At 44.6% G+C, this 18,790-nt stretch overlaps 6 protein-coding genes across 6 annotated transcripts; 3 read left to right on the top strand and 3 right to left on the bottom strand.

Annotated features, from left to right (window-relative positions):
• Positions 1-2,333: 2,333 nt before the first annotated feature.
• P174DRAFT_404711 (U4/U6-U5 snRNP complex subunit LSM6) lies at positions 2,334-2,641 on the bottom strand (the record flags this gene model as incomplete). Its single annotated transcript, XM_024824049.1, has 2 exons — positions 2,510-2,641; positions 2,334-2,452 (listed from the first exon to the last, which is right to left on the bottom strand). Coding segments are annotated over exons 1-2 (225 nt in total), but the record flags the coding sequence as incomplete, so codon positions are not given.
• A 536-nt stretch (positions 2,642-3,177) lies between these two features.
• P174DRAFT_450127 (small ubiquitin-related modifier domain-containing protein) lies at positions 3,178-4,389 on the top strand (the record flags this gene model as incomplete). The annotated part of the gene is made up of 1 exon (XM_024828903.1): positions 3,178-4,389. One exon carries the CDS (start codon positions 3,178-3,180, stop codon positions 4,387-4,389), a length of 1,212 nt encoding a protein of 403 aa, XP_024684349.1.
• A 272-nt stretch (positions 4,390-4,661) lies between these two features.
• On the top strand, positions 4,662-5,441 carry P174DRAFT_482333 (RNA methylation protein TRM112; the record flags this gene model as incomplete). The annotated part of the gene is made up of 2 exons (XM_024830730.1): positions 4,662-4,847; positions 4,904-5,441. 2 exons carry the CDS (start codon positions 4,662-4,664, stop codon positions 5,132-5,134), a joined length of 417 nt encoding a protein of 138 aa, XP_024684348.1. The 3' UTR covers positions 5,135-5,441.
• A 263-nt stretch (positions 5,442-5,704) lies between these two features.
• Positions 5,705-9,490, bottom strand: set1 (histone methyltransferase SET1; the record flags this gene model as incomplete). The annotated part of the gene is made up of 2 exons (XM_024824797.1): positions 5,705-5,808; positions 5,869-9,490. 2 exons carry the CDS (start codon positions 9,488-9,490, stop codon positions 5,705-5,707), a joined length of 3,726 nt encoding a protein of 1,241 aa, XP_024684347.1.
• A 3,229-nt stretch (positions 9,491-12,719) lies between these two features.
• On the top strand, positions 12,720-16,449 carry gfa1 (glutamine--fructose-6-phosphate transaminase (isomerizing) GFA1; the record flags this gene model as incomplete). Its single annotated transcript, XM_024829748.1, has 9 exons — positions 12,720-12,724; positions 12,795-12,865; positions 12,919-13,150; positions 13,247-14,640; positions 14,697-14,858; positions 14,913-15,124; positions 15,512-15,515; positions 15,783-15,948; positions 16,041-16,449. 9 exons carry the CDS (start codon positions 12,720-12,722, stop codon positions 16,447-16,449), a joined length of 2,655 nt encoding a protein of 884 aa, XP_024684346.1.
• A 225-nt stretch (positions 16,450-16,674) lies between these two features.
• P174DRAFT_430085 (proteasome core particle subunit alpha 7) lies at positions 16,675-17,829 on the bottom strand (the record flags this gene model as incomplete). Its single annotated transcript, XM_024825609.1, has 5 exons — positions 16,675-17,016; positions 17,067-17,393; positions 17,484-17,642; positions 17,696-17,761; positions 17,827-17,829. The coding sequence occupies 5 exons, from the start codon at positions 17,827-17,829 to the stop codon at positions 16,675-16,677; spliced, it is 897 nt and encodes a 298-aa protein (XP_024684345.1).
• Positions 17,830-18,790: the final 961 nt, after the last annotated feature.

Here is an 18,790-nt window from a genome sequence, read left to right as displayed (position 1 = left end):
TAGCCAGTAGTACACTTAGTATTATATTATAATAGGTATAAAAAACATCTATTACATAATCTTAAGTAGAAGATTACTATTAAACATTTAATAAAAGTCAAGTTATATAAGCCTTAGAATAGAATACTAGCTTTAGTTTTCCTATATATTATATATAGGCTACATAATATAGATCACATTAAGAATAGCTTTTTTTATATACTATATACTTTATAAGACTTTATAAATAATATATAATCAGAGTAGCTATCTTAAAATTAATTAAATAATAGAGCTTCTCTATAGTCTAGTCTTTAACTAACTTAGATATTAGATAAAAGAAATATATATAGTTCTATTTAAAATACTAAAAAAGTAGATGTAATATTAGTATTATGTAGAGATTTATAATCTATTATTATACTAGCTATCTCTTTTACTATATTTATACTAGTTACTAGTAAGTTTACTAATAGATAATAATTATTATTAAGTATTAATATTACTAGTAATATAGAGAATCTTTAACTTTATAAAGGATATATCTACTAAAATAATATCTTATTAATTAATATATAGATTTAACTTATTTATATCCTTAAATATTATATTAAATGGCCCCTTAGAGTAAATTTTTTATGATCTAGATATTAGTAGTTAAAGGCTTATACTCTATAACTAATATAATAAAATAATAATATAATATATAATATAAACTGATAATATTTTATAAAGAAGAGAAAATCATACTTAAAGTTATATATTAATTATTTTAACTAATGCTATACTATTATAAGCTTAATAATTATTATATAAAATTTATTCATTATAGTTAATAAGATTAGCTCTCTTACTTATAAGCTAGGCCTTTCTAAAGATTAAAGAATATATTTTATAATATTAGTTATATTTCTAGATATTAGAAGATTAGGCAAAGGTTATCTAGACTAATAAAATAGCTATTTGAACTAGTGTATAACAGTATAAGGCTATTTAGCTATTAATATATTACAATAATAAGAAAATAAGAAGACTAAGTACTATGTAGATATTATCTAGTAAAGATATAAGAACTATTTAGATCTTATATTTTAGGGAGCTATTATATATAATTTAAAAGATCTATATTATATATTCTATCTAGAATCTAAGGAATAAAAGTAGGAGGCTGTCTCTAAGTCTAAGACCTTCTAGAGTATAGAAGTTATATCTTAGTAAAAGAAAGATATAAAAAGGCATAGATTCTTTAATCTATGTTTAGAGATAGCTAACTAGCTAAGGTACCTTACTATATAAAAATATATAGAGAGTAACTAATATTTATCTATCCTTGATAGGGTAGGAAGTAAATATTTAAACTAAAAGCTATATATATTTCTAGTACTAGAAGGATAAAGGTATTAACTAGTAGTAATATAAGTAAGAAATCTTAGAGAAGAAGCTATTTCCCTATACTAGAGATCTACTTTAGTAATATAACTATATTTATCTAAGAAGGTAACACCTCTAGATACTCTATAGGGTACCTTAATTATATCTTGTAGTAGTTAGGCCTAGTAAAGTATAAAATAATATAGCCTTTTAATAGTCTAGATCTTAACTATATAGAATCCCTCTAGGGGTTTATAAAGTAAAGATATTAGGTCTTAATAATAGAAGAACTAGAAAAATTCTTCCTAAAATGTTAGAATAAGGTCCTATAGAAGATAATCTAAAAGTAGATTGTAAAGATGCTATATTAAATTAAGTAGGTTATTAGATTAAAAAAAGGTAATAACTATAATAATTAGATTTTATATATAAACTATATAGCATTCTATATTAGTTTTATTAATAGCTCATCTTATTAATAGTTAATAATTCAAAAGTTAATTTTAATCACATATTACACTCCCTTTTGCCTAGGGAGGGGTAACTATAGACATATAACAGAAACCCTCTATATAGACCATGCTATCAGCTTTAGTAATGTATAACAGCACCATAGTCTGCCATAAGTTCATAACCCTTAATAATCTCTTTGTGTTATGCCATATTATAGGTAAACTAGTATTAGAGGTATCTACTTAGCTAATTCTGTTAAACATAAGAGGCCCATGGTGTTCAAATATTTGGAAAATAGGTGTATATTGAGCTAGCTCCCTGTGTCATACTGGCTGCCTGGCAGGGTTGCGCTACTAGGCAACTCTGTAATTAGGAACATTCAGTTAATGCACTGGCTGCATTAATAGACAGCAGATATGGAGAGTAAGCCACGCCAATAAGAGATTAGGAAAGATGGATCATTGTGCCGAGATATAAAGCACTACACTCATTAGTATAGACAGAGAGCTGAAAGATGACTGAATGTATGACAGACCATTGTTTCCCCGAATGAAAGCGTCTCCGTAACTTCGCCTTAATTTGCCATCCACAAATTCTTCGGATCTCTCCAGGGCAATATTCATGTAACCATCTACAGATTGGAGCTCGCCTGTGGAGTTTATCAGCACAAATATGGTTATGTAAAGAATGGAGATGGTATAGAAACCTCTGTAGACAACACCTGAATTTAGCTTTACTGTAACTGGAGCACCAATTATTTCACTAAGGAAGGCTGACGGATCCCTTCCTTCAGATGAAGCACCATTCTCCATAATTTGGTAAACACCAGTATGCTGATAGCTGATAGGGTAGAAGAAAGGATAGAAGAAATGATGATTTATAGCTAGCTGTTGGACTTGGAGGCTTAGTAGACTAAGAAGCAGCCGAAAACAAATAGGTGTTCTCATATGACAATGACTTAAGCGTTAAATGCTCCTTGGCCATGCCTACACATGGTGGATTCCCCACACCATACACATTCTATGGTCACCATCAAAATTACTAGTGACCATTGCACAAAACAAATTTGCTCCAATAAGAACTGGTGAGATAGTAGACAGAACTAAAACCTTGACATTAGGACATATAGAAAGACAAACAACAAACAGACTCACAAGAGAGAATCACCCATTCTTCTCAAGTACACCATTTCTCTTCAATGAATACTGATGCGCCAAAAACCTCCTAGTTGGGTTGGTAATCTGATTCCAATGTGTGGCACCATCCGCAAATCAGCTCAGATTTGTACTGTGTAACCTGACCATTCCAACAAACAAACCAACCAACACCTCGATCATTCATGCAATAGAGCCGCCCGGCGAACTGACAGGCCTGATGCGTTCATTCTTCAAGAGGCCTTCCTGGGCAAGCAAAGGAGACGAGCCAGTGACGTCTGACTTCTACCGTCGCGCTGGACAGATCTACGACGATATCATCACTACGAACAGGGAGGCTCGGGAGAAATCTGTCTGCGCCAACAAACCTGCAGCTGAAGATGGCAGGGCAAGAAAACGCCGTCATTTGCTGGACAATGGGAGCCTAGAGGGTAGCACGTCCTTTGGCCTTGACGGTATTTTCAAGCACGATATTCTATCGAAGAGTCAACAAGAGTGTGCACCTTCAAAGTTGACACCTTCTCCCTGCAACACTCTGGCGGAGGAAAGCATGGACAGCGGGCTACAGAAACCGGCAACGACATATTCAGGTGATCTAGCCATCAGCGGGAATGTGCATCAGGATCGTGACTCCGAATTTACCCTACTTACATCAGACCAGCGCTGCAAAATGAATTTTGATGACTCTTCCCAGTCTAAAATGGAAAGAACGAGCAAGAGCATGAGTGCCAACGAGCGCCTGAATCACCAGAGAGAAGCCCGATGCCAGAAGAAGGCCCCAGGCGCTGGCATTCATCAATATTCTGGCCCCAGAAGTGAAGATGTCACTGTGCAAATACTTATTACCTCACCAATTGAGGGCACAAAGCCACTCATAATTCATAGAAAAATGTCACAATCCTTGAGGGACGTCCGTCTAGCTTGGTGCAATCGTCAAGATCTATCGACAGCACTGCAGGCGTCTATATATCTGACTTGGAAGGGCAGGAGATTATTTGACGTCACAACGTGCAGAAGTCTCGGACTTAATACCAGCGAAACCCCAACTGGCGATGAGGATATTGACAAGTTTTCACAAATGGATGAGGAACCCTTGCGTATCCATATGGAGGCTGTAACAGACAAGCTTGCTGCCCCGGATACTCATCGACTTTTGCCGGTACTTGGTTCGCAACCGAACCTGAACGAGGGGTCGGATCAAGAACATCTGGTCAGGCTTGTATTGAAGTGCCCAGGGTTTGATAAGTTCGAAACAAGTGTTGCTTCGAATGCGCCTATATCTCGGGCTATTGCTACATTCCGGCGCGCAAAGCGCATACCTTCAGAGCGAAAGATTCATCTGGTGTTTGACGGTGATCGCCTGGACCCTAATGCATCTTTTACAGACTATGACATAACAGATGATGATCTGGTAGATGTTCTAATCAAGTGACTTAAAACTGGCGATCTCCTGAATATTCCCGAAGGTGCGGATCGTGGTGACTGAACTTTGCTAAAAGCTTCTTTCCATCTTGTACATTGTAGTGAATACAAAAAAAGTCAAGGATATATAAGAAAAAGAACCCAGAAAAGGAATAAAAAGAAAGCGGAATAAAGTTGCTTACCCACTTTCGCAGGGTATGAGACGTGTGATTGTACTCCTTATCTTATCGGACTCTACTCAAATTTCACTCCAGCGTCCTATCACTCTGTGATTTAAACACAATGAAGTTAGTGACTGCGAATTTTTTAACTTGCGCCGTCAAGGGGTGCAAGACATCATCAGCGTCATTTCCTCTCCACTTTCATGAGGCTGAGCTTGAACTCGAGGAGCTTGACTTCCAACCAGAATTCATACGCAATATCATTCCTCGCGTTGACTGGGATGGACTGCGGGTGACTGCGAATGAGGTAAGGTCGGATGTCTCCTGGTCTCGCTGGCATGTGTAGTTCCTGACTTTCCCAAGCTTGGATTCTCCAATCTTCCCGAGAAGAAGCCCGAAGGGGAAGCCCTCAATGACGAGCAGACATTGAAGGATCTGCACCGGTTGCTACTCGAGACACATGTTATCGAGGGAAAGTTGGTGTGCGGGAATTGCGGTCATGAATATATGATCAAAGAGGGAATTGCGAACTTCCTTCTGCCAAGTCACTTGGGTTTGGGATTTCCTGACCGCATCTACGTGATCGCTTGCTAACAGCCCATTTAATAGTCTGAAACCATACTGCATGGGGTGTGTCATGTCAAGTTTTCCGCAGTTTGAGCTTAGGTGTATTGCTCAAGGAACCGAGACCTTGATGGTCAGCTCATCTAAAGCGGCCTCTTTTTGAAGGAATAGCTGCTGTGGCCTAACGGGTTCGAAATTCTGGCTGTATGACATACGTCCATAACAACATGCATTAACACTGTGGAATATATCATTGCTTTATTTCTCATACTCCCACAATGAGTACCTGAGTGATTCAAAATTTATTGTACAAGGCATGTGTGGTTCCTTCTGAGTCGCCATGAGCTAGATATTGGTGCCCCAGGGGCACGAAAAGAAACCAATAATACATGAATACTTGCTCAAAGCTGAACAGAACGTCGTAATGCGAAAGTTTGGAGCCAACCCAATCACTCTATGAAAGCACGACAGAGTGAGTAAGAATCCAGGCAAATCTAATCGCGGCGAGATAAATGAAAGAACTTGAAACTCGGAAGGCTTTATTCTTGCACTCGATAAGAGTGCAGTGTCCAAGTCAACTGCGAGGTATCTCGGGTGACCTTAATTAAGGAACCCTTTGCAACCAGTCGAGCCGCAGAGGCAGGGAATTCTGTCGTCACTGTCCCATTCCCGTTCGAATTTGTAGTCGTAGGTCAGCTCTTCATCTGCATACATGTTAGCTTACGTCCGGATGTAAAGTCACTTGGCTTGTCTGTCAGAATTACCTCTTCCAATGTCCCTGAGAGCATATATAACAATTCTCTTGCTACCATCAACCTTGATGATCTTTGCAGTGCAATTAGGAGTACAGCTGTGGTTGATGAAGCGAGCGATACCCCCTCTCTTGGTGGCATCTATGACAGTATTCTCGTCGATTCGGAAAAGGTAGCTGCTACCTATCCCGCTCTTCAAGTACTGCCTCTCCCTCATGTCTGCCACCTGCTGTCGCACCTTTTCACCAACATACTCTATGATCATATCATTCGCTGATATGTTCTCTTCAGCGTACAGACCCCAATTGTGAATCGCTGACCGAGCAAAGCGCACTGGCTTCTTTCGTTTCTTCAACTGGTTGAAACGGAGAACATCACCATCTCCACCTTGCATAGGGAGAGCCTGCTTTTGCGCATTGATGTCTGCAACCAGCCTGCGATTATTGACCCTTGTCGATCTCGAAGTGGATTTAGATATCGTCTTCGCCGCGGAGACCCTAGCGGCTTCTGCAGCAGAAGCATGAGGATCGCTCTTTGCGTTGGCCTCCCGTTCTTCTCGAGCCTTCTGGACTTTGATACGGTGAGGCAGGTATTTCGACTTCTCCGACTCCAAGATTCTCTTTCTTCCTTCGGTCCGAGCAGCTCCAGTGGGGTTGCAAACGTAGTAATCTGGTATCCTAGTCTCTTGGTGGACGGGCCCACTTTCACCGGGACGGTTGAGAGCTTTAATCTCTTTCTGTCTCCAAGCCCATGCCGATAGATTCCCAACCTTGGATCTCGACTGCCCGTCCAGAACATGGCGAAGGAAGCAGAGATCCTCCTCATCCTTGACGAGATTCTGCCAGCCGTCCAAATCCAAGATTATGGTTTCATCATCATCAACTGTCGGACGAGGTTCATCATTAGACACCCCCCATTCGATCTCTGTAATCGGGTCTTCATGGCTCTTCGCAATAGTGGATTCGTCAGGTAATGGCGGCTGAACGTCGAGATTTGCTCCTTGTATGGCAGACTTGATATGCAGCCGTTCCACATTCTCTTTCTCACTGCCCTCCTTGATTGACCTGTCTTCCAATGGGCCCAGGAATTTACCCCCGATGCCAGCGAGGTTTTCCGGCTTCACCGCGCCAATCTCAGCAGCTTCTGGGTGTTGAGACTCCTCGTAGAACAACGTATTTTCAGTTTCCACAGAGCGATTCAACTCTGATCGCTCGGTTTCCTCCTTGGGTCGTTTACGCACTTCAATTCCTCCCGCAACCCTTTTCCTTTTGCGCGTAGAGGAGAGACCAGGCGAATCATGCCGGGAATACCCGTCGACTGTTTCGTTAGGGGTGGTACCGCTATCCCCATATTCCAAGCCTAGGAACCGCGCTTCATGCCTTTTGTCTTGGGAAGCCGGTCCATCCAAGGGTTCTGATTCCTCGCCGTCATCGGAAATTGAAGATCTGGAACTTATCCGACTCGGTGGACGACTATCCTGTTCATCAATATCCCTCGAGAATGGAGTACGTTGGTCCTCATCAGAGTCGTCGACGTCATGCAACTGCTGCAGTCTGTGATAGAGAGGACGTACTTCCTTTCTCCGAACAGGCTGCTTACGCCTCTCATCTAAGAAGGCAGCATCGGCACGGTTCAAACGACGAGCTTTTCGGATGCGTGGGAGCGCAAGTATGTTAAGGCCATACGGGCTGAACGAACGGCCGCCTGGTAGGGAAGATTGGGGATTGTTGGATCCAAAAGTATCAACATCAAGTTGAAAAGTATGTCTTCTGATCCCCTCAGGATCAGGGATGCCCAGAGCTCGCCTCCTTGCCGCATGTTTGTCAGGGTCGAGATAGTCATATAATGTTGGGGCGGCGATGCGTGATTTCACATCCTCAAGAAGCTTATCTTTCAAATCGCGGACGATGAGAGCCAGAACTTCTCTGCATGGGTCCAAATCAATCGCTCGCTGTTTCTTTTCTTCCTCGAGATCCAAATCCGCCTCTTTTTTCAGCCTTTCTCTCTCTGCCCGTTCCCGTCGCTCTGCCTGGAGTCGTTCTGGGCTCGGACTTCGCTCATAGTTGGGATTGCCATAGGGCTGGCTTTCCATATTCATGATGTAAGTAAAAAGAGGCTTCATATGGCATACTTTGAAACAACGCTCAGTTTCCTCCTCACCGCGCCTAGAATTCTCGAAGATGATATAGTACCCAGTTTTATCGCATCGAATGTCTTTCCAGTCGAATAATTTGAGTCTTTTCTTCAGATGCGGAATCGTTGTGCTCAAAACAGGAACGTAGCAGTGCGCGATGAAGATATATGGATCCCGCTTGATTTGCCCTAATATGGGTGTTTCCTCTATCAGAGAGGGCATGGCGGGCTTGAGAAAGCTCGCTCTTGGGCCTTCGGGTACAGCGGCTACCGGACGCGCGGAAGACCTTGAAGGGCCTTTGGGAGCTGTCGGCGGTGGTTCATTCTTTTTTGCTTGAGGCTCAATCTTTGCCTCTTCCCCGACTGTGTTCTTCTTATGTCCCGTTCGCTGAGACTCGATGGCCCTTGCAACAATTCTGTCTGAGACAGCACCATCTCGATCTAGTTCAACCCTGATCCTTCGTGTCCCAATCCGTTGCTCCTTCTTGCATTCAACGTAGGCTCGCCTGGCAGCGGTCGCCGCTGGTATTGGCCCGGCACCTCGAAAAGAGGTGCTGTCTTTGTACTTGACTGAACATACTCCGAGAAATCGACCTGTAATCGGGTCTGTGCGATTATTTATCTCTGAAATCTCGCCGAAGCTTGAAAAAAGCGCGTTTATCGGAGCCACTGGGGTCAGGGGATCGAAGCCAGTGACCACAATTTGGACGGGGGGTCCGGGACCGATAGTAGTTGCAGTATCATAGGGCCACTGTTTCAGTCTATAAGGAGCCGGCCGGTATTTGGTCTTCTGCTTACAGCCAGCACCTCGAGTGTAATTCAGAATATTCAGACGCGGGTCTGGTGAACAGCCGTCTTGTTCATTCACCACAAAGTCCACATACTGTGGCTTTCTTCTCTTTTCCTTCGATGATCTTTTCTCAAGATCGGGGTCGTAAACTAACTTGCAACCCTTGATTACACCACCGCGCGATGTTTGCGACCGTGGCGTTGGTGGTGTATGTAGGGGTGTAGCAGCAAGTTTCAATTCATCGGTTGCAAACTTGTTCGATTCGTATTCGGCCACTTCAGCGGACTTGGATTGATGAGGACTCAATTTGCGAGGCGGAGACGACTCTGCGTTGGTGAGCGGGGTGAGATTATCGAACCGTGCCTCGTTCACCTGCGTTGCACGACACTGAGCAAGCGATGCACTTAAAATAGATGTATCCGTACCCGTTATGTCCGTGTTCGTTTCTCCAACGAGTTTGCATCCGGGTTTCTCTACACCCGTACCGGTTTCCGATACTGATACGTTAGGTGGGCTGCCATTCGTAGAAACGTTGGCTGCGCTTGCTCCAGAAGAGCAGGACAATTGTCCATTGCCATCCTGGACATGAAGTTGATCCTCGGGCCGATCCTTGGAGCGAGATCGATCTCGCGGCGCTCTGACTCTTTTTTGTTGAAGGACCGACGGGGCAGTGGGAAAGAAGTCCGCAAAGCCTGCCGATGTGCGCGACATAATGGGAGATGGCTCACAAGCCGGAAAAGAACAGGCCGCGATCAGAACGCAGCATCCTTGACCGCGGTCTATCTGCTCATGCGATGACCCACGGCCAGGGAAATTTCCTGACAGGATGGCACAGGTGTCAACGGTTGCTGGGCAATCGGTGGGGGTAATTCTAATAAGCCGGAAGCAAGGAGCAAAGGGAAGTGAAGGCAGTAAGTGTTGACGTATAAATGAGACGAAGAGAAATAATAAAATTATTAGTAGTGGAAGTAGTAACCTTGATAATTCGATAGTGTACTGAGTATTTGGGGCTCATGGGCAGAAAAGCGGAGTTGAACCGGAAATGAGCACGCCTGCCGACGCGATCAAGCTGGTGGCCCAAGAACGCGAACAAAGCAAGTCACTGAAAGACCTTGTGGTCGAGGAACTAATTCCATGAAGTCGGCGCAGGTTGTGTCTCAATTCTGATAGATAGATGTCCTTGAATATGGAGGTCCAGTGCGCCACTGCCGAACATCTATAAATTCATTGTGGTGTTGAGAAGAGGCTAGTCATGAAAATCTACCACTCCTTTCAAAGACATAATTACCGGAATGCATTGCTGACTACTCCATTCCTCTGTCACCAGTTCCATCAGACCCAGCCGTGAAGTTGTACAGGAACCACAACCACCGAGGCTTTCTGGTGTCATATCGTGCTTCCAGGCGAAATTTCGATATTCCGAGTTTTTACACTGTTCTCCCTACCCATTTACGTTAGTTGTTGATGGGATCGCAGGGTGTATGCAAGATTCTGATTCGTCGTCATGACGGATGTATATCCATGCACTACTGTCGTTCCTCGAGACGCGATCGGACTGCCCATGAAACTATGCCCTGGATAAACCTTTGCTCCGCCTCTTTTTGGGAGGATATCACCCAAAATTTCTGGGTCTCTCAAAATTCGATTTTAAATTTCACCGATTGAAGTCGAGTTCCCAGGCCTCGAGCTTTGCTATAACCCCCCGTTACGAGATAACATAAAGCAACGCCCGTCTGCCATCTGATTGAGATTCTGTAGTGAATGGTCTTGAGGCGATATTGTCCTTTTTGGGTCGTAGCAGGCCGTGATGAACTCGTGTATTTTAGGGGGAGACTGAAACAAATCCAACGTGCGTCTTTCCCGTGGTCAGTTCCATCAAGCCGGCCCCCTCGCAGTTTTGTCCGATTTTCATGTTGTTGTTGTGCTTAGAGCGACAGCTGCCCTCATGTAATATTTTCACGCACTTCCAATCGAGCTACGAGCGATTCAGAGACCCTATGGTTCAGGTAGCAGCAGTACCTTTGCGATGGTGAAATGCGCCGAAACCCAAAACCTTGAATCCGAAAAAGAAAGACGACAAGGATGAAATAAACAAAGATTGAAAATATGGAAAATAGGTAAAAAGGAAACTAACAGCCCTACGGAGTAGTAGTCAGGATATATGACAAACAAACAGCAAGGCGCAGAAAGTAAGAGCCAGCTGAAGTTGGAAGACACGCAACATGGTTGATGGATCAGTTGCTCCCAGACAACTCAGTCAATTGGAGGATAACAAACCCATGAAGTACTCCATCCTGATGGAATGGCAACCGTGTTCCGTAGTGGAACCTGTACTATTACTTACTATTGCCGACTGAGATAGTCTAGTGTTCATACCTTAGTTTACTTTCTTTTGCTATGGAAGAGTCACTAGATGGTAAGGTAGTTCGTTAGCGGTCATATTATTAGTGTACTATTCCACTGCAGCGAGATTACTGATGGATGATCATATAAGGGTTTCCTATGGGATTTGTGAAATGCTACTAACATTGGTCCACATGGATACCTACCTATATTGAGTACCTCAGAAGAGGTACCTTACCATACTGTGTAAGAAAGGTAATAATATGTGGAACTTAGTGCATGATGTTAAAAATAGTAAATGTCCAGGAAGATAGTCTCACATTGATAATTGTCATTTTACTATGTATCTACAGATTTATGTAAGGAACTCTAGTCATGTAATTACCTATATTAGATACTAGGTACTTCATTAATATATAATATGATCATGATACGTGTATTCCCGGATGTCTGGGTGTCTTTATTTTAATATTCTAGTATTTATGGCAACATGGCAATATCACCAAGATATACAATCTTGGAATCAGTGAGGAGGACGATGGGACCAGTGGCTGTGTTTCTTAGATCTGATGTATTGAAACAATATTGGAAAATTCTGAATACATTGGATTTTCCTGCAGGTACTGTACTTAAGATCTATCAAATCGTGGTAGTTCCATAGCAAGGCTAATGCTCTGTGGACAGAGCCCGCCCATTATGGACCACAAGAAGAATAAAAACGATAACAGATATCTTCAGAGTACTCCGGGTGTTATTTTTGTACCATCCCAAGTAAAGTAAGAATGGGGACCAGCATAGTAGGATAGGAGGCTAGGAGTACCGGGGGTAGTACCTTTAGTTACCTGTTCTGTATATAGCAACAAACTCACACTATCCATCTGCGTTTATTTTTAACACCCACTACTATCTATCTAGTATGATAGTCGGCACCAGCATTTTGTAGAGGGATAGATAGCTCTCCACACCTATGTATGCCAACCATCATGTTTGTTTCGGATCGAGTTAGGGTGAGACATTCCAGCAGATGTGTGTGTGTGCGTGTGTGTGTGGCTACGAGGCGCAGACGCTGCAGCCACCGCTGGTAGTTGGCCACTTCCTGACTTGCTTACTTGAATAAAGGAAGGATAGGAACGCCATCGCTCCATTCTGTAGCAGCTTCCCTGGTCCTGTGGGTGGGTCTATCCTGTAACGCGGCAACATAAAACATAACAGCTCCCCCTCCTCTCAGCTTGTTGATCCTGTATCCATTCAACTCCCCTCTGCTTTCATTATTGACCCCTCCCTTCGCTCGTTCAGTTGCTCCCCTTAAAACCATTCGTCCATTTATTCAAACCTCGCAGAACATCCTCAACAATTCAACAGCAGTCAACAACCAATATCTGCCTCCGCCTCTACCTTCGGGCAGTCTCAACAACTCTATTCCTCGTTGGCCATTGATTACTCTCGTCGTCCAGAGTTCTTGCCTTCTTCTTCACAACCGCCCTCCTTTCTGGTCTTTTCGGTCTCCTCATCAGGTTAAAAAGCTTCCTCTGGGAGCCCTAGTCTTGCCTTACAACTTCTCCGAGCCCATCCAACTCTACCTGAATAGTCTTCCACGATGTGGTATGTCTTTTGAATAGACCTCTACTTCCTTTCCAAGATAATTAATATACGGCCTGTTAACGTGATTCAGTGGCATTTTCGGCTATATCAATTACCTTGTCGAGAGAGATCGTAAATACATCATTGATACCTTGCTCAATGGTATGTGACTCCCTCCATTTGCTCTGATAGCGATCTTATAGTATGAAATGCAGGACTCTCCAGACTCGAATACCGCGGTTACGACTCGGCAGGCTTTGCGGTGGATGGTGACAAAAAGAATGAAGTTTGCGCCTTCAAGGAAGTTGGTAAGGTCGCGAAACTGAAGGAGCTCATTGAGGAATCCAAGCCCGACATGACGAAGACTTTCGAGTCCCACGCTGGGATTGCTCACACACGCTGGGCTACTCACGGGACACCCTCTCGCCAGAATTGCCACCCTCACCGGTAAGTGCATCACCGGTCTCAGCAAGTCATTTGGCAGTCAACGGGCAACCAAAATTGTGGTCCATTCACTGAACTAACGCACATTTTGTCCGATAGGTCTGACCCAAACTGGGAATTCGCAGTTGTTCACAACGGCATCATAACGAACTACAAGGAACTTAAAGCTCTGCTAGAGAGCAAGGGGTTCCGGTTTGAGACTGAAACTGACACGGAATGTATTGCGAAGCTTGCGAAATACTTGTACGACCAGCAGCCCGACATTGAGTTCACAGTCCTCGCCAAGGCTGTTGTGAAAGAGCTCGCGGGTGCTTTTGGTCTCCTCATTAAGTCTGTCCATTACCCTCATGAGGTAATTGCGGCTCGCAAGGGCTCTCCGCTTGTCATCGGCGTGAGGACATCAAAGAAGATGAAAGTGGACTTCGTCGATGTGGAGTACTCGGAAGATGGACCTCTTCCCGCTGAGCAGGCTTCTCAGAACGTAGCTATCAAGAAGTCCGCTACCGGGCTTCTGGCTCCACCTGATAAATCCCTCCTGCACCGGTCGCAGTCGCGTGCGTTTCTTTCAGATGATGGCATCCCCCAGCCAGCAGAGTTTTTCCTGTCTTCTGATCCCTCTGCGATCGTTGAGCACACGAAGAAAGTGCTTTATCTCGAAGATGACGATATCGCCCATGTCCATGAGGGCCAGCTGAATATCCACCGTCTTACAAAGGATGATGGTACCTCGAACGTGCGCGCTATCCAAACCATTGAGCTGGAGCTTCAGGAAATAATGAAGGGCAAATTCGACCATTTCATGCAGAAGGAAATTTTTGAACAGCCCGAGTCAGTTGTCAATACCATGAGAGGTCGATTAGATGTTGCAAACAAGCAAGTCACACTTGGGGGGCTCCGGCAGTATATTTCCACTATTCGTCGCTGCAGGCGAATCATTTTCATTGCTTGTGGAACCAGCTATCATTCATGCATGGCCGTACGTGGTGTCTTTGAAGAGCTCACTGAAATCCCAATATCAGTTGAACTTGCCTCGGACTTCTTGGACAGGCAGGCGCCTGTTTTCCGGGACGATACTTGCGTTTTCGTCTCCCAATCGGGTGAGACTGCCGATTCACTCTTGGCTCTTCGCTATTGCCTTGAACGAGGAGCATTGACTGTCGGCATTGTCAACGTCGTGGGATCTTCCATTTCTCTCTTGACCCACTGTGGTGTGCATATCAATGCTGGTCCTGAAATTGGCGTTGCTTCCACCAAGGCCTATACGTCCCAATTCGTTGCCATGGTCATGTTCGCTCTCTCTCTGAGCGAGGATCGCGCTTCGAAGCAAAAGCGACGGGAGGAAATCATGGACGGTCTTTCGAAAATCTCTGGACAGTTCAGAGAGATACTGAAATTGAACGAACCCATCAAACAGATGTGCGCGAAATTCTTCAAGGACCAAAAGAGTTTACTTCTTTTGGGCAGAGGCAGTCAATTCCCCACGGCTCTCGAAGGTCAGCATTACTGTATCCCCACTTGAGGTACTTCAGACCCTAATGACTTCTTGCAGGAGCGCTCAAAATCAAGGAAATATCCTATCTTCATTGTGAGGCCGTCATGTCGGGTGAATTGAAACATGGCGTCCTTGCTTTGGTCGATGAGAATCTGCCCATCATCATGATTCTTACGAGGGACAATATTTTCTCAAAATCTCTGAATGCTTATCAACAGGGTGAGCTATCTTTCCCTCCTGCCTTCGTCTTAGATACCTCTAACCATTCATCAGTGATTGCTCGCGGTGGTCGTCCCATTGTGATTTGTAACCATGACGACCCAGAGTTCTCTTCCGCCCAGACCGAAAAGATTGAGGTCCCAAAGACCGTCGACTGTCTACAGGGACTTCTCAACGTTATTCCACTGCAGCTTATTGCCTATTGGCTTGCTGTTGGAGAGGGACTCAACGTTGATTTCCCACGCAACCTCGCAAAATCGGTCACTGTTGAATAAATTACCATATCACCCATGGTACGTAGGGATCGTGAATCTGGCACATGAGTTGTTAGAGAAAGAATGGTTTTCCAGTATCTTTGTTACATTGTTCACTTTACACATCCATACCCCGTGGAAATGAGAAGAAGTGGTACGGTTATTGTAGTCTAGATGCTAATCTTATCAACCTCTGCTCGAATTATAATGCTGGCCATTTGACTAAAGCCACATCTGGGACTCTCGTAGCATTGTTCACATCCGGGAACATTATCTCCCTTTGGTATATGTTTAGTCACATGGTGCCGATGTGCAGTGGTTCGCAGATCGGTATCCTAAAGCCAAAAGCGCCGGTGAGGAATTACACTCTGTATATGGGTTTTGCTGGAAACTGTATAGGTTGGTACGGAGTAGCTGCCTGTAATTTCCCACCAAGCGGGGAGTCGGTGTCGACTTCCAGTTCCCCACAAGACTTTCGTATTTCGAAGAACCCCTCATCCTAACGAACCACCTGTTTCCCCGAGACATTGACAACGAACTTTCGGAGGAAAACACCGGCACTCAAAAATGACATCAGTGAAAGGGCCAGGGGCTGCTCAGGCTTTTGATGGTGAGGGATTCATCTGTATTCCATGATGCGTTTGCTTATGCTTCATCTCCCTCTCTGAAGGCTCTGGACTTCGCGTTGCCATAATTCATGCCAGATGGAACATGGCAATAATCCAGCCTCTCGTGGAAGGGGCGAAAAAAAGCCTTTTGGCGGCCGGAGTATTTGAAGAGGATATCACTATTGAGACAGTGCCCGGCAGTTACGAATTACCCTTTGCTGCTCAGCGGTAAGACATGGCGATTCCAAAGGCAATACGGAGACACAGTCATGTGTTCTGCCTTCCTGTTATAGGCCTATCTGATCTGAGATCTCTACCAGGATGTACACGGCCTCGCAGCTCCAGGCTGCCAAAGGATCATCATCCGCAGGAGGGATCAGTGCTACGGATTTATTATCGTCCTCTACTGCAGACCTGAGTAAGACATCGCCAACTTCGACTGCATCTAAGCCTTTTGATGCCATTATTGCTATCGGTGTCCTCATCAAGGGAGAGACAATGCATTTTGAGTACATTGCGGATGCGGTGTCTCATGGGTTGATGCGTGTCCAACTTGATACTGGCGTGCCAGTAATTTTCGGAGTGCTCACTGTTCTGACGGAAGAACAAGGCCTGGAAAGAGCGGGTCTTGGCAAGAAGGGAATGCATAATCATGGCGAGGATTGGGGTAAAGCCGCCGTGGAACTTGGTTTGAAGAGAAGAGACTGGGTAGAAGGAAAAATCGTTTAGTCTCACGGCAATTAGCAAAGGCAAATGGCTTCCTGACAGAACCAGAGGTAGGCGTAGTTACAACACCCGTCGCTCGATAGACAGAGGTAAAGGCCCGAAAAAAAGAAAAACAAAAACAACATTGGGCCTAAAATACGAGTGACGATAATTAACCCCTTGGCCGCCCTGAAGGGATCTGATTATCCTTGTATTGTATTGTCGGGTAGTGATCTTTAATTTGCGAATCTATTCCTCCATTCGCTCGCCTTCATTGCCACCATTCTTTGTTGTCTCTTCCTCGTCCTCGTCTTCCCCCTCCAGAGCTCTCTTCGCTGCCTTTTCGGCCTCTTCAAGGAGTTCCCTAGGTACCTCTTCATGCTTCCCTTTGGTCGGTCCGTCTAATGAGCTGATCCAAGACATCTCCAACTCAAACTCCTTGTCCTTGCTGTCTTCGTGGGCCACGTATATGATACGGGCGGCTTCTCTGACGGCATCGAGCAGAGTCAACTTTTCGGAGGCTAGGTCCAACTTCTCAAGTTCAGCTTTCGCTGCCTGTCTTCCCTTGCCAGTGGCCGCGCCGTAGTAACCCTTATAAAGTTAGCACGAGAAAGGAGGTTGAACGTCCACAATCATCTTACCCAGTACAGCCCACTGGGCTCGATCATATAAAGACCCGGCCCACCAACCTTCGCACCTGAAACCTTGCCGCCGGAACCCGAAGCCGGGCCGGTTCCTACTTGACCATCAACAGCAAGTTCGATTTCAGAATCCCAACCTCCGACAATAGCTGTAACCCCAAATGGTCGTACACTGGAGTAGAGAGTGTAAGCTTGGACATAACTGCCAAGACGATTGGCCAGGGCGGAGATCGGGATGGGCCCTTTGTATACGCTTCTCCAAGAGGAGGCTTCGTCTCTAGCTCGCGAAACGAAGTGACGACCATCTGGGACTAATCCCGCTGAGACCTGAGACACGCGCATATACGAATTAGCATGCTCTGATTCATAGCAATGAGACGGTGCTCTGTCAACATCAAAACATTATTGTTGCCTTACAATGCCCACATGGCGATCCACTGTCGCGATCTTCTTATTCGCACCTGGCTTCAAAAGCTTACTTGTGACGATCTTTTCTACCGCCAGGACAACTCCGTCCTTGCATCTAATACCGATAGCTGTCCCTCCATTTTCGACCGCCTTGACTGCGTATTCCACCTGCGGCGTGTATGAGTACCTCCTAGCTCACCAGATGGAGTATATCAAAATACCTGAAAATTGCGACCGTCTGGAGAAAAGACGGAGTTCGATAGATCATATCCAGTACCGATAGATGTCTATAATGGAGTTGATGTCAGATTCTTGGATATTTTAACATCAGCAGAGGAGAGAGGGACTGAACCATAGCTGTGACGTTGGACCGACAACCACAGGTGAGATGAGAGCAGTGGCAGGAAGGTGAGTATCAACTAACGAGATGAATACTCAGGCAGGGACAAATAAAAAGTAAAATAGAGGTACGGTGAAGCTAATGGATCAGATGCCAATGATATATGAGAGGTTCAAGAAAAGATATAAGCAGCAGTATGTGCAAGCTAACTTGCGGGCTCCAAAGATGTGGGTGCTAAGGTAGGTAGCTATGATCGCGTCACGAGGTTTCTGCCTATCAGTACTGTATGTAGCTATGAACAGCTATTATCACATGATTTATGATGAATCTATGAAAAGAATAGATGGAATATGACTAATACATGTAATTATGCTACATAGTTAACTTTGCAGGCATTATCTTAATAATGCTCATGGCACTGCAAGCCTTATGACAAATGGAAATAGTTCCCAAAGAGTAGAGAGATATTAATGTTTTACCACCTTTTCCTTTGATAAAACCCATGACTTATGAGAGGTGGGTGTCCTCTGTCATATATGGCCAAAGCTCACCACAAATCTCTAGCATTAGTTTGTGAGGCTGTTCACTGCGCATGAAGCAGAAGATGCCCTGCTTTGTTGATTGTACTCTGTACAAGCCCCCGCTTTAAGTAAACTCATCTTGTTACGTGCCCAACCTGTTGCTTCGCGTCCCAATTTCTTGGGCATCCAACGAATTATATGGATCTCTTATCCCCTTCGAAAGTCCAATTTTTCTCCTTCTAGATCCCAACCGTTCTCTTTCCAATGTCCTGATCTCTGCTTGGTGGTAGAGTCATCTGCTCGATTCCAGTCTCTATCTACCTGGCTCTATAGACAAATTCATTACATACTACGCATATCCCGCCCTCACCCCTGCTTGACGTCCCATAATCGCTAGACGGTATTGTCGATTGATCTTTTCTCTGCCTACACGTCGGCCAGCACTCCCGAAATGT

This window comes from Aspergillus novofumigatus (genome assembly GCF_002847465.1).
Source record: "Aspergillus novofumigatus IBT 16806 chromosome Unknown P174scaffold_3, whole genome shotgun sequence".
Taxonomy (NCBI): domain Eukaryota; kingdom Fungi; phylum Ascomycota; class Eurotiomycetes; order Eurotiales; family Aspergillaceae; genus Aspergillus; species Aspergillus novofumigatus.
The sequence above is the reverse complement of the archived record's forward strand: the minus strand, read 5'-3'. Positions and strand labels throughout refer to the sequence as shown.